The sequence below is a fragment of the Neofelis nebulosa genome, chromosome 1 (assembly GCF_028018385.1).
Source record: "Neofelis nebulosa isolate mNeoNeb1 chromosome 1, mNeoNeb1.pri, whole genome shotgun sequence".
Classification (NCBI taxonomy): Eukaryota; Metazoa; Chordata; class Mammalia; order Carnivora; family Felidae; genus Neofelis; species Neofelis nebulosa.
This window is the reverse complement of record NC_080782.1, coordinates 107730591-107746113: the sequence shown is the minus strand read 5'-3', so window position 1 is coordinate 107746113 and position 15523 is coordinate 107730591. Positions and strand designations below refer to the sequence as shown.

At 35.0% G+C, this 15523-nt stretch overlaps 1 protein-coding gene across 9 annotated transcripts in view; it reads right to left on the bottom strand.

Annotated features, from left to right (window-relative positions):
- Window positions 1-15523, bottom strand: part of ADAMTS6 (ADAM metallopeptidase with thrombospondin type 1 motif 6) — a 307211-nt gene that overhangs the window by 97140 nt on the left and 194548 nt on the right. For 8 of the 9 annotated variants that reach the window (XR_009262159.1, XM_058731323.1, XM_058731310.1 and 5 more), the window contains one exon: window positions 9790-9897. Coding sequence is in view for 8 of the 9 variants with exons in the window: in XM_058731323.1 (XP_058587306.1) it covers window positions 9790-9897 (108 nt within the window). In the remaining variant the exon portion in view is untranslated. The remainder of the gene's footprint in view (window positions 1-9789; window positions 9898-15523) is intronic. The other variant, XM_058731301.1, reaches the window with a different exon arrangement.

Sequence of the window (15523 nt, the reverse complement as noted above, 5' to 3'; positions counted from 1 at the left end):
GAGATGCACATGTGGCTATTTATTTATTTAAAAAAATATGAGCATTGTATAATACTCATTTTGGGCAATCCATACTTTTTTTCTCTTTTTTCATCTATGCTTTGAAAGGGAAAGTTCAGCAACATATCTAAGCCCACAAATGACCAAGTTATTTGAGCAAAATATATCCTGAGAGGCAGAATAGCATGATGGTTGAGGACTGAGACCTGAATAAGAACTGAGATACTAAGTAAGTAATTTCATTTGTCTGCACCTGAGCTTTTTCATAAATTAAAAGGTAAATAATAATAAAGCCTATGTCATGGCAGATTAAATAAAGATAATGTGAAGAACCTGGTACATGGGGTGTAGAAAGTATCTGATACATGGAAAGAGTTCTGTAAATGCTAGTAACCACTGGGCAAGTTGCTTAATTTCTCTGGATCTCCATTTTCTTATCTGTAAAACGCGAACAATAACACCACCTATCTAGTAGGGCACATAAAGTGAGTAGAGTAATGGTTAATTCATATCAAACCTTCAATATGCTAAATTAGCTAATATTACTGTTAAAATGAAGTGCTCACATGTAGGAACGAGGTTTTTGCAACTTGCAGAGATCTAAATGTGGTGTGAATGGCACTCATAACCTTCTGAAATCCTAGAGAAAGCTAAGTTCCTGCCCTTATGATGATACTAAATTCTTGGAAGGCCACACAAATCTTCCACAATGCAGAAAGAAATCAATATGCACACTTTGGAAGATTTGTTTCTCTCCACAGATGTACATTTATCTCTTCCAAAGTTGATGGCTCTGAACATTTTTTAAAAATTTGTTGAGGGGTGCCTGAGTGGCTCAGTTGGTTGACTGACTGGCTTTGGCTCAGGTCATGATCTCACAGTTCATGGGTTTGAGCCCGCGTCAGGCTCTGTACTGACAGCATGGAGCCTGGAAGCTGCTTCTATTCTGTATCTCCCTCTTTCTCTGCCTCTCCTCTGCTCATGCTCTCTCCCTCTTTTTTTCTCTCCAAAATAAATAAACATTAAAAAAATTAAAATAAATTTGCTTTATAAAAATTTGTTGAATTTTTAATATCCTTTATTTGAAAACATTATTTGAACTAAAGAGACAAAAACAAAAACAATTGACCCATATCTCCCACCACTGACCCCTACCTCTGGCAAACACCAAACTATTCTCTGTATCTATGAGCCTGTTTTTAAAGAAATATACATATATATTAAATATATATTGTTATATAGCAATAAATATGCTATTTAAATTTAATTAAAATTTAAATTTCAGTTCCTCAGACCCACTAGCCACATTTCTAGGGCTCCATAGTCACATAAGGCTAGTGGCTACTATGTTGGACAGAGCAGATATACAGCATTTCTATCATCATAGAATATTCCATTAGAAATGCTGAATGTCTAGAACAGTGCCTAGCATGTAGTAGTCATACAATAAAAATTTATTGAATAAATACATTAGTTAAATTATAGAATTCTTTGTCCTATTCTGGACCACATGTCCAGATCCTTACTACACGTAAGTAAGGGAACTAGAGATACTGGCGGATAAAAAAAATGTCAATTTCATCTTTCTTTCCATGATAATTGCACTCAGTCTATTTTTAGTAGTTGTAACAACATAAAGGAATCATTGAGAGAAGTGCTGGGTAATTAATTTTCATTTGTCCATAAAAAAATTAGGCAGGAGAGAGAAAAATTTGATTGGCTAGAAGGCAGAACATTCTGACCCTAAGTCTAATAAATATTAAAGTAGGACATTAAGAAAAATGGTTAGTTTTGGGCAATGGGAATTGCTACGAAGAAAAAAAAAATCATAGGTCCAAAATGGTGAACCAGAGGTAGTGGCTGATAATACAGTACCAACCCTGGGAGAAGGGCAACTAAAAATAATGTACACTTGAGAGACAGAAAATATTTCAGTTGCCAGTGTACAGCATGCTTAATTGATTTTGAAGACCAACCATTTGTATAATGATATACCAATTGTGTTAGGCCTTCACCTATACAAAAGTCACAATTTGGGCCAAATAATCTCTAGTTTTGCATTTTTGTTATTACAAGTAGCTGTGTACAATGATAATAATAATAGTAATAATAACAATAAGTATGTATGTATATATGTATGTAAGTATTTTGAGAGTGAGAAAGAGACAGCGGGGGAGAGGGGCAGAGAGAGAGAGAGAGAGAGAGAGAGAATGAATCTTAAGCAGGCTCCACACTCAGTGTGAAGCCCAATGTGGGACTCAATCCCATGACCCTGGAATCATGACCTAAGCCAAAATAGAGAGTCGGATGAACACTCAACTGACTGAGCCACCTAGGCACCCCATGTAATAATATTTATGCCTGAATTTATTTTTCTATGAGAATAACTAGCAATGTATTATTGATTTTTCCCCCATGGAAAAATTCCAAATCTTAAAATTTACATATTTTTCAAGTTGGAAGTTTAGCATTATTGATATCAAATAATACTCAAATTTTACTGTGCATTTATTTTATATAATCACAGAGCTACATCTAAAGCTCAGAGGGACTTTGAAATTGATGTGTAAGCACTTCAGTTTTTTCATATGAGGAAACTAGAACCTTAAGGAGGCTGACTTGCCCATGGTCACTTACGGGCAGATAAGAAATTATCTGTTCAAAAACATACAAAAATCAGTGGGAAAAAACCCAACTGTTGGTATAGGATTACATATTTGAAGTATATTATAGTATTAAAGAATATTGGACTATCTTTACTTCATAAAATACAAAAAACCTACAGATAAACACTCTCAGCTGCAAGTGTACAAACCCATGTTATTTTTCAGAACTCTTTGAGCATTCTTATAAATTATAGTTTAAAAAACTTTATTTTTTGTATTTTTCAGAGGAGAGAGAAATTGTGAAGGCTACAAGAATACCAAAAGATGTAGGTTCCAAAGTATTTAATAATACTGTTATTCATATTTCCTGGATGTTCACAAAACGTAGGACATGGAAAGAAGTCACATAAAGTCTCTTGTTTTCCTTTTAAAACTTATTATGGTAAAAGACAAACACAATATTCAGTTTGTTGCACGCTCCTCAGTTCTCATCATTAATTAATACCTACAGAGCCACAGTATTTCATAAGTGGCTTACTAGAACCTTTACTGCATAAATTCATGTTATTGAATTGTATCTATTCCATGGAGTTATAATAGACAACTGTACCAGAAAGTTAAATAACAAATATTAATGGCTAAAAAATGAAGAACTCAAAATAGCAATATAAGTATCAGTCATTTAGTAGTTGACAAGAGACTAGTGTCTAGCTTAATAACTAGTTAACAAGTTAGTTAATTAGTTAACAAGTTAACAACTACAGTCTGTGTGCAGTCTGTGTTACAAATCTGAGTTCTTACTCTAGTAATATCTTTGGTGCAAAGCAAGTCATTTGTTTCTTCAGATTCCCTAACTATAAAATGGGGACTAATTTTTTGAAATTTCAAAATCCAATGTGGTTTGGATTAGGACAACTTTAGAAATTAGTTCTATTCAGATATGCCCTCAAAGAAATTATAAATCTACCAAAGGATTTGGTTGATTTTGATCTCTGGCAAATGGTCTTTTGAGTTATGTTTAGTTCAATATAGGACTTTTCAGTGATGTTTACTTACAGTAAAGGATCTCTTTGGAATTCTTGCTATTTCTCTGCTCCAGCAGTAGTAAATATCTTGATGTAGTATATAATTTTAGAGAAGGCGCTTATGTAACTTAATAATAAATGCTTTTTGAAAACTATGGAACTTCATGTAGGTCAAGTTATTTGAGCTAATTTTCCAGATTATTACATTAATATGTACTAAAATTTTAATGTGTGTAACTCATAAGTAATATAATTAGATTACACAAAATAAAGTAATTTGAAGTATATATAAATCCTATAAGCACATAAAGCTGAGAATTTTGAGTGTTGTATTTTCTACTTTTCTTCTTTTTTTTTTTTTCATCTGAAGATGCTAAACCTGTAAAGCCTCTATTTCTACAGGCATAGGATTTTACTTCATTTCTTAAACTACAGATGTTAAATATTCAGAGGGAGACTAGATCTTTATTCTCAAAGGTTATATCCAATCTAGTGATTTTGAACTATTCTAAATTATCAGTTGTGCTCCTTCAGCCTAAATTTTCTAGATAAATTAGGTAAATTTGGCCTTCTTTTTGCTAATTCAGGCGTGTAAAACCAGATTCGGAAAGGTGATGGAGTGAAACTATCACATATCAAGAATAAAATATCATATTGCTCATTTTTGTTTTTTACATTCCCTCTAAATAAAATGAATATGTTATTAAAACTATCTAGAAAGACAATCATTCCAGTGAGGCTTTAAAGGTTTTATTAAGAAACACTTAACCATTCTTAAATAACATTTTTTGATATTAGACCACTAAATTTCATGATCTACATCAGGGAATTATGTTCAAACAACATATACTACAAATCAAACAATCTAAACGAGAATTTGTCAGAATTCAATGAAGGAAAATTTCAAGATGGGTATATACAGTATTTAAAAATATATATACATATATATTTTTTAATAAGAACCACTTTAGAATGTGATTATGGTAGATCTTGTACCATAGCCAACACTTTGGTCCAGCCAGCATCTGGAATGACAGACCCCTAAGGAAATCCTAAGATTCTGAAGGAAGTGATATTGGTGACTCAATATGGAACATTCTTCCCAAGTCAGAAAAGTTGAGAATTGGAGCATAGCACTATTAAAAGCCTTATCTTTCCACTGTGCAGGTGTGGGAATGTAAAAGCTTTTTTACAGCCCAAATTCTAAAGCAGAACTTGTCATCCCATACTATTTAAATTTCTAGAGCAATTGAAAGGACTATTCTTTTTTCACTTCCTATGTTTATAGTTTGGGACCCAGTCAAAACATATTATATTCTACTCTAAGTGAATTAAGATCTAGTGCTACAAATGTCCTATTACATATCTAGTGCTTTAAAGGGGCATATAATAATCTTATTCTAATCCAGCCCTCTGTTTCTCATGCAAAGATAATAGGAATCATTGTCATGTATTCATAAGCCTAAATGCTGGGATATATCTCTAATTGGTCTTTTAGAATCAATAAATGAATCTTTTGGCTATAAGCCAAGTTTTTGAAACCTTTTTGGTCACCATCAGAGTTTGCAAAGATTGAGTTTTGATTTTCCTAATATCCTGTTCAGTAACAATGCCAACTCTACTATCAAAGTTTTTAGAGTCTAAATCTTTATTATTTTATCATGCATGGCATTCCTCCGATTCCTGTCCAAAGGGCTATTGTTGATGCCATGCCTAAGGAAATTTCTTTTGCCTGAAAGTTATATTGATTGATTTGTAGGAGTGTGACCCATGGACACACAGTACCAGGGCACCGTCTGGGCTCATCAGATTTCCTCCTTTGGTTAATGCTACTGTCCCTGAGTACATCCATTCAGACCATATGGTTCTTATTCAATACTTGAATGGCTTATTCAGGCAAACATCCAATGGCTGTAATAGCGATGTCAGACCCCCCAGGACTCACGCAAAGATCAGTTTTTAATTTTTTGGCCATATTTCTTACTCCATCTGCTAAATGTGCATGGAACAGTTCCCATACTTACATGGAACATTTGTGGAACTGCGCCCCCGGGCAGGGATCCCATATCTTTTGCAGCCAGAATTTGACGAGATCATTGTGGATCCAGTACTCTGGATATGTCTATGCTATCACTTGAGCAGTATTTTTCCCCTCCCCCAAACTTTTTTTTTTCTTTTAAGAAAAAAAGGATTTATTCAAAAAACTATGAGCAGCTTTGGTTTTATCCTGCTGGCTAGACAGGATGTAGGTTTTTTTCTTGTTCCTTCTGAAGAGAGTAGTTTTAAAATTCAGAGTTGAGATCAGAGGTCAGTCATGGGTATTCCATTCATATTTCTCAGACACTCAAACTCATGCTTATACTCTCTGATGCTCATTAGTGCCAGTTAAGACAGTGTGGTGAAGAATTTTCTGCCCACCATCACCTAAGGTTGGAAAATGATGAAATGAATGATGATGCTCTAGCACCTTTCCTCTGAAGAAGCCCACTAAAAGCTTACTGAGATATTATCTTATTCCATCCTCACAAGATCTCTACGAAATGTGGAAATAGATTTCTCTCATTTTAAAGTGGTGACTGGGGCGCCCGGTTGGCTCAGTCAGTTAAGCATCCAACTTCAGCTCAGGCCATGATTTGATGATTCATGAGTTTAACCCCGTGTCATGCTCTGTGCACTGACCACATGGACCCTGATTGGGATTCTCTCGTTCCCCTTCTCCCTGCCCCTCCTCTGCTCACACTCTGTCTCTCTAAAAATAATAAATAAATAAATAAATAAATAAATAAATAAATAAATAAATAAAAAAAAATAAATAAAGCGGAGTTTCATTATTTTACCACTTATAACGCAATTATATATTCTTATCTCAGTGTTCTGCCCACAGTTCTTTCTTATTGTAATTCCTGAGATAACATATTGTTACAGGTAGATAAGTGAAAAATCCACTTAGTATTAAAGGGTAAAATATATTCTTACCACTGATCTCAAGCTCAGTGATTCAGTTTATTCCTGTGACAATGAAAAAATTTTTTTTCTCTGCAAAATTCCCCATCTGAAGGTAAACTAAAATCGGAGGCAGTCTAGAGGGACAAAATTTTCAATTTTCGAATCAGAAAGACCTCGGCCAGGGGTGCCTGACTGGCTTAGTCAGAGGAGCATGTGACTCTTGGTCATGAGTTTCAACCAACATTGGGTGTAGAGATTACTTAAATAAATAAAAAAGAAAGAAAGAAAGAAAGAAAGAAAGAAAGAAAGAAAGAAAGAAAGAAAGAAAGAAAGAAAGAAAGAAAAAAAAAAAAGACCTGGTATGGAGGCTCAGCTTTGCTATTAAATTGCTGTGTAATCTTAGGCTCTCATGTCTGAACTTTCCTCATCTGTAAATGGAGTTAAAACAGTACCCACCTCATAGGATTTTTTGCCAATATTAAATAGAACAAATAAGTAGCTGGCACAGTGTAAATACTTTAAAAATATTCATTACTATCATCATTACCATCATTATTGGTAATGCCAACTATATGTTAATGCCACACAAAGTTGACCAGACTGATTGAAATTTCCACTTTAACTGTTCACTGGCTTTTTACATGGTTGTTCTGGGTCAAATTTCTGATTTCTGGTTTCATTTCCAAATAGATATAGGCTTTAGAGAAAAAATTGCATTTGGCAACAGTAAACACTCTTTCCCTTTATGGAAAAAACAATAACTGAAATCAACAGTAAAAATTCATAAATAAATAACTGGCAAGTACAGTTAGCAAAAAAAAAAAAATAAATAAAACATATAAACAATGTCTCAGTTCCCTTTTCTAGTTCTTTGTATTTTTTCCACTTAATTAAACATGTAGGTTGATCTAGTTCTTTGAAAGCCTCTTCATAAATTCACTGTTAATGATTGAGATAGTTTGAGGGTCTTCTCATAGCGCTCTGTGCTTTTTCTTTCTATGAGTCTGCATATGTATTTGTTCTTTTTATTCATTCATTTAAGATTTGTTAGGGCCAGGGGCGCCTGGGTGGCTCAGTTGGTTAAGCGTCCAACTTCAGCTCAGGTCACGATCTTGCGGTCCGTGAGTTCGAGGCCCGCGTCAGGCTCTGGGCTGATGGATCAGAGCCTGGAGCCTGCTTCCGATTCTGTGTCTCCCTCTCTCTCTGCCCCTCCCCCGTTCATCCTCTGTCTCTCTCTGTCTCAAAAATAAATAAATGTTAAAAAAAAAAAAAAAAAGATTTGTTAGGGCCATTCTAAAGCTATTGATCTTCCATGTCTCTGAAAGAATGGCTAATGTTTGTTTTGTAGATTCATTTTAGATGGTGAAATCCAACATATTGACTATATGAAACTATGATGTTGTGAATATGAATGATCTCTTGGTACAAAGACTTTGCTACACTTACAAAGTTCTTAAACAGTTTAAGTTTTTCATGGAGCCCAAGGCATTCTGTTGAGGCATGTCATGAGGTATGCAAGGGGTTCTTTTAACAAGAATATTTCTTCATAAATTCACTGTTAATGATTGAGATAGTTTAAATATGTGTCTACCATATAAAATACAGTGGGATTGAGCTGTGTGTTCTCAGATAGCCACTATTCATGGTTTCCTTACTTGAAGTGATTATATAATTCATCGAATGCTTGTAGCAGGACTCTGAGATGTTTAAAAGAATGAATTCTTTATGCTTGGGATTAAAAAATAAAGTAAAATAAAAAGAGCCATCAGGCTTAGTGATGTGGTCCATGGACTACATCACAAGATTAATAATTAATCAATGGCAATAAAGAGAGAGATTCTTACTGTAAATTCCCCCCCTTACTATTTTGCATTTCTTCTAAGTCCAGACTCATGTAAATTGTTACTTGTCATTGACAAGAACTGCTGACTCCAAAATAAACCTAGACTGTTGTTTCAAGAATGCAGTTCTTACTATTTTCTATTACTTCAGTGAAAAAAAAAAAAGAAAGAATTTTTGGTAGTGTGTGAAGGTCCCTATATTTTTATTGGCTACTTACAAAGTCTCAAAAAGAGATCCTTAATCCTTTAAAAATGACCCTATCGGGGCGCCTGGGTGGCGCAGTCGGTTAAGCGTCCGACTTCAGCCAGGTCACGATCTCGCGGTCCGTGAGTTCGAGCCCCGCGTCGGGCTCTGGGCCGATGGCTCGGAGCCTGGAGCCTGTTTCCGATTCTGTGTCTCCCTCTCTCTCTGCCCCTCCCCCGTTCATGCTCTGTCTCTCTCTGTCCCAAAAAAAAAAAAAAAAAAAAAAAAAAAAAAATAAAAATAAAAATGACCCTATCAATTCATACATTTAGCACAATTTACCAACATTTCCAATCTTAGCATGGAAAAGCCATCAACATGGCACTAGGTCACGGGTCCTGAATAAAGCCGTCAGCAAGGATTAATAAAACTGTGACAGCTGCCCAACAGCTTTCATTATTTTTATTTAAACATCAGATGGCAAACTGAAATTCAGTGTAATCTTTGTTGAAAGTACCCCAACATGGAAGAATTCAGAACTGAGAACAGAAGACAGTCGTGGTTATTGTAAATTCAGTATGTAGCAATAAATTCTACAATTCACATATATAGCAACTCCTAAACAATTTCAGAAATAGTATAAACTATTTTTATCTGTTTGAACAATTCTTAGTAGTGATATTTTTTGAAAACTAGATGATGAAATTAAAATTATTTAGCTACAATTTCTATGCTCAGAAAAAATGCTTAATTATTCCTGTAATACCAGCCCTTTCTCTCATATTGTAATTTAAAATCAACTCTAGTTTGACTCTAGTTATAAAATCTACTTCTGGATCACATAATTTTCCTGGGAATTATTTATCAGAAAGAAACCTAGACTTATATGACTAAAGAGACTGTATTATATGACTATAAGATTGTTGTTGGATATTCTGTACAAATATATATGTATACACACAGAAAAGTGTAACTGAGCCAGAAAATAAACAAGCACGGTAATTTGCTGAACACTGTAAGTGTGCAGATACCAGTATGTGTCAATTAACTCCTTAGGCTAGGTATTTACTATTTTCTCAAATACATGTTAAATTAGTATGCATAATTTCCTAGTGGTTCAATACGAACACCAGAAATTGATCAGTTTAGTCTATTTGTCAAAGAGCTAATAAATCATTTCAGCTTACCCCCTTTTCAATATTCCCAGTTTGACAGAGTGTTCCTTCCGCTGCAGGAATACTGTTGGTGACACAGCGGTTGCTTTTGCTGAGACACCACAGCTCTCTACACACTTCCTGGGAAAGAAGGCAAAAGCAAGTTGATCAGAAGTAGAGACTAAAATCATGTTTGCTTCTTCATAAAATATACCTATGTATACTCAGCATTACTTTAAAAAGACATCCCAGGTGTTTTTCTGCTGTTGAAGCATAAGGGATGAAGATTTTGAAGGCGGTTCTTATGGAAGATGTTACCCATTTTGCAGAGTCATTTAAACATTTTTCTTTATAATCTTATTTTTAGTGGACATGCAGAGTTTTCAGTAATAAACTGGGGTGTCTGGATGGCTCAGTTGGTAGAGCATGTGACTCTTGATCTCAGGGTTGCAGGTTTGAGCCCCACGTTTGGTGTAGATACTGCTTAAGGAGAAAATCTTTTTTAAAAATTCTTAAAAAAAAAAAAAGGAAATTTCACTACTATAGAAGAGTAGGGAGAAGGGATGAAAATGTAGAAAGGATATATGTTTATTACTCTCAAAAATATACACTAGCAAAATTTACCAATTATTAATAAAGTGTTACCAGGTAGATGCCTTCCTTGACCTACCAAAGAATTCAAATAAAGACTATTTTATTTTATTTTTTTTTAATGTTTATTTATTTTGAGTGAGAAAGAGTGGGGGCGGGGGGCAGAGAGAGAGGGTGGGAGAGAATACCAAGTAGGTTCTGCCCTGTCAACACAGAGCCTGACGTGGGGATCAATCTCACCAACCCCAAGATCATGACTTGAGCAGAAATCAAGAGTTGGACGCTTAACAGACTAAGCCACCCAGGCACCCCAAATAAAGACCATTTTAAAAAGAAAAAAAGAGACCCTGGCCATGGGCAGGGTGTAGTTTCTAATCTAGCAATATTATTTGCAGCTCATCAGTGTAGCCCACCTGCATGAAAGGGAAATGTTGTTTTGAACAAATGCTGCTATTTATGTGTTATTTTCATAAGTGACGTATTTCAGATGTTGTTCAGAGCTGTCTTGTCTTCTTTATTATGATTTCTTATTCTATCTTAGCATGGGAGAATTACAAAACTTATTCTAATATTGGCAATACATATAAAATACTTAATTTTGTTCATACTGTAGTGATCTGTCAATGTTTGTTTTATTTTATTTATTATGTTTATTTACTTTTGAGAGAAGGAGAGAGAGCGTGAGCAAGGGAGAGGCAGAGAGAGAGGGAGACGGGATTCAAAGCAGGCTCTGTGCTGACAGCATAGAGCCTGACGTGCGGCTCAAACTCATGAGTCATGAGATCATGACCTGAGCTGAAGTCGGATGCTTAACAAAGACTGAGCCACCCAGGCATCCCAATCTGTCAAATCTTACTTAAAGTAACCTGTCCAACATATATCTGGGTGAACTGTTTTAACTAACAGGAAAAACAAAAACAAAAACCCTACTTTGAAGAAAGTGTTCATAATTTTCAGTTTCTTTTTATGTATCATTAAAGCTAGCACCATTACTGATATTACAAGTGTTTAGGGACACCTGGGTGGCTCAGTTGGTTAAGCACCTGACTCTTGATTTCGGCTCAGTTATAATCTCAAGGTTCATGAGATTGAGACCCGCCTTGGGCTCTGTGATGACAGCTCAGAGCCTACTTGGGGGTTCTCTCTCATCTATCCCTCCCCTGCTCACATTCATGCTCTCCACAAATAAATAAAATAAGCATTTAAAATAAAACGTGATTGAGTTAAACTAGGACTATTTAGTATAATATATATATGTAATAAAAATATATTAATCTGGAGTGCAAAGATAAATTTATGTATAACATTCCCTTTAATGCTATTACTCCCCAACTGCTCTTTTAACTCTCAAACATAAAACTTATGTCACATAAACACAATTCAGAGATAAAGCAGTAACATATTTAATTCGCTGGTTCACCATTCCTACAAGGAGAAATGCCCCAGAGAATATAGCATATTGAAGGGACCTCTTTGGGCTCCTTTTTGCAGTGCTCCTTCCCACCAGGCACAAAAGGAGACATACAATTTCTATTAGACTTTTAAAATGCTTTTGAGGGGCGCCTGGGTGGCGCAGTCGGTTGAGTGTCCGACTTCAGCCAGGTCACGATCTCGCGGTCCGTGAGTTCGAGCCCCGCGTCAGGTTCTGGGCTGATGGCTCAGAGCCTGGAGCCTGTTTCCGCTTCTGTGTCTCCCTCTCTCTCTGCCCCTCCCCCGTTCATGCTCTGTCTCTCTCTGTCCCAAAAATAAATAAAAAACGTTGAAAAAAAAATTAAAAAAAAAAAAAAATAAATAAAATGCTTTTGAATAAATCTAATCTATACCTACTTTACTTACTTTATTTATCTACTTAAATGTCTACTTTATTTATCTACTTAAATTTTACTTTATTTATCTACTTTAAACTCTATTTGGAGAACTACTGAACTAGAAGAGAGTTGAAACATTAAAAAAAAGAAAAACAGCAGGTACTGTGGATCATTATATAAAGATAATTTTCCTGTTCTTACAATTCAATGTATTACAAATTCTACTTTCTTTCAAACCTTCAGTTCCTATTTAATGAGAAAGTCATTTATACTATTTTGGTATTCCTTTTCTATAGAAGACAGTTTCCTAATATGTGTTCTTAATTATATTATTTTAGTTTAATATTAGAAAAGCAGTAGAACTAACATTTTAGAGTTTTAAAATACTGTCCCATGCATCAAAAATAACCATATTCATAGAAAAATGTGTTCAAAAAAACAGAGAAGCATTGCTAGAAAAATGTATTAAGATTACAAAAAGGGACACCTGGGTGGCTCAGTCAGTGAAGTATCTGACCTCAGCTCAGGTCATGATCTCATAGTGAGTTCAAGCCACTGCTGTCAGCACAGAGCCCGTTTCAGATGCTCCATCCTCCTTCTCTCTGCCCCTACGCTGCTCGCACACACTCTCTCTCAAAATAAATAAAAACATTAAAAAAAAAGATTACAAAAAATTATCCATAATCCTGGACTGTACATACTTCTGAACCTTTATGATTTTTATTATGTCTAAATCTTACTTAAGACAAAAGTAAAAGAAGCCTAAGTTTAGATAGAACTGTGAAATGAAAAACCTATCATTGAAAAGGACCATGTTCATAGCATCTATTAGGAAAACATACTATGCAGTCAACTTACAGAAACTCTATTTTCCAAAAGTGCCTTGAAAATCTCTACCTAAAATGGCAAGTGCTCAAGATACTATTTCCAAAACTTTAATCTCAAGGATTCACAGTACAGCCCTTTGACAGAGCCTTATTCTACAGAGAATGACACGTTTTGAAAGGTAGATTCCCACTGCTAACAGGATTATATTACCTAGTGGGCTCATGGGGATTCAAATTTTGCTAGGGCATTAACTTCTCACAAATTACTGTTTAAAGTATGCAAGTGTAAATCTATGCATAGGAAATACTTACAAGATGTTAAATTACTCTCAGAAAAGGCTCTGAAGAGTTTTCAGACAAATTTCTTATCCAGAATGCCAACTTGGGTAATAAAGATTGTGGTATCTCCATTAAGACTTCCCAAGATAAAAAAAAATACTCACTCGAAAGACAAAAACTAAGAAAATTTTATTTCATACCAAGATAGCAAGAGGCACACTTCATGAAAGAATATAGGAACACATTCGAATGTTCAGAAATACACTTCTTTAAACTGCTGGATCCTAGAACATGAATGCATATATTTATTGCATTGGTATATGCATATGTATATCAGTTGCCATGTAAGTACCCTAAAGTAGGTCCCAAGCTTGTTCACTAATAAGTTAAATGTATTCTGAAATTTTTTGGCTCTTGGGGAATTTATATAGCAGCCATCATAGTAGGGGTTGCCCAGCTGGCTCAGTCAGTGGATCATGTGACGCTTGATCTCAGGGTCAGGAGTTCAAGCCCCACATTGGGTGTAGAGACTGCTTAAATAAATTAAAAAAAAACAAACAAACACAAAAAACCATCATAGTAGATGGATTAATATTCATAAATAAAATATATAAGATAGACTACAGTTTTGAGAGAGATTGATGATTTTTTTGACTACCCACCAGCTTAGCTCTAGAAGAACATAGTTCTCTTTCACATCCTCATAATCCTTTATAGGAGAAGATAAGATTTATTAAGATTACTCTCATGATTTCTATGAACTAATAAGCCATTTCCTGTGTGTTAGGATGGTTCCCTTCTCTAACCCTAAAATTTATTTTGGGAGACTCTCTAGGAAAAATGTGGGTTTTGTGCTTGCCCTTGAGTTCATGGAAGGTGAGAGAAGTTATCAACAGTGTTCATTAAGGGAACCTCTGTTACATAACACTGAAAATTGGAAATGGACTCTCTAATTTCATGGACTCAACTTGTAACCAATGAGGAGGTTTGCCTGGTAAGACAAAATGACATTATTTCCCATTCATTCAAGAATATTATTAGAACATCTACCAGGCATTCACCTGGCATTCACCAGGCATTATGTTAGTGTTATGAAAAAATAACACTATCACAGAATTTACAGGAACCAGAGAGAAGGTAGGGTATAATCAGACAGTAGCTCAAATGTTATAGACTGGCACTGCTCTTTAGAGTTTTTGATATTCTGTGATGAAATTAGAAGAATGACGTCAATGTGGTAAGATTTTTCATGAAACTAATTTTTTTATTTTAATGGCCTCTTCTAATTTATTAGTTTTATTCCTTTTACTTTTTATGTGCTACAATAGACTGTAAGGTTCCTGAAGGCAGGGTGTGGGTGCTAATGGCAGTCTTTGCAAAATGTTGGCAAAATTAAAAATTGGCATCCCTGTGTTGATTTGCTAATTTTTGGGGAGAAATTTTCTTTGCCTACAAAAACCTAAAAGCTTGTGAACCACTCATTGCCCAAAACTTGATAATCAATATTTTTTTCAACATATCAATGTATTTATTAATCAGTTGTCTCTTATGTCTTACCACTATCTTCTGAATTCAATTTCTTTCCTCTTGACATGCATCCTTTAAGAGTTAACTTAGCAAGGAACACTTGTTCCTAATGGTCTCAAAATACATTTATTTAGCCTTCAATTTTAAAATGATATTTTTTTTTTTTTTTTAAATTTTTTTTTTCAACATTTTTTATTTATTTTTGGGACAGAGAGAGACAGAGCATGAACGGGGGAGGGGCAGAGAGAGAGGGAGACACAGAATCAGAAACAGGCTCCAGGCTCCGAGCCATCAGCCCAGAGCCTGACGCGGGGCTCGAACTCACGGACCGCGAGATCGTGACCTGGCTGACGTCGGACGCCTAACCGACTGCGCCACCCAGGCGCCCCTTAAAATGATATTTTAATTGTATATAGAATTTTAGGCTAACATTTATTTTATCTCAGCATTTGAAGGTGTTAAGTTCATTGTCACCTGTACACTATGGAGGCTGATGAAAAATCATTTCTCAGTCTTAATCACTGTTTTTTTGTGATGAACTCTAGTTGCTTTCAAGAGTTTGTCTTTGCTGTAGTGCAGTTTCACCACTGTTATCTAGGTGTTCTTTTATTTATCTACTTGGGGTTCATGCTTTAAATTCATATGTTTCTTTAATTCTGAAAAATTACTAGTTATTATCTTTTTTAATATACACTTCACCATTCCTTCTTCTGGAACTTCTATTCAACTTACATT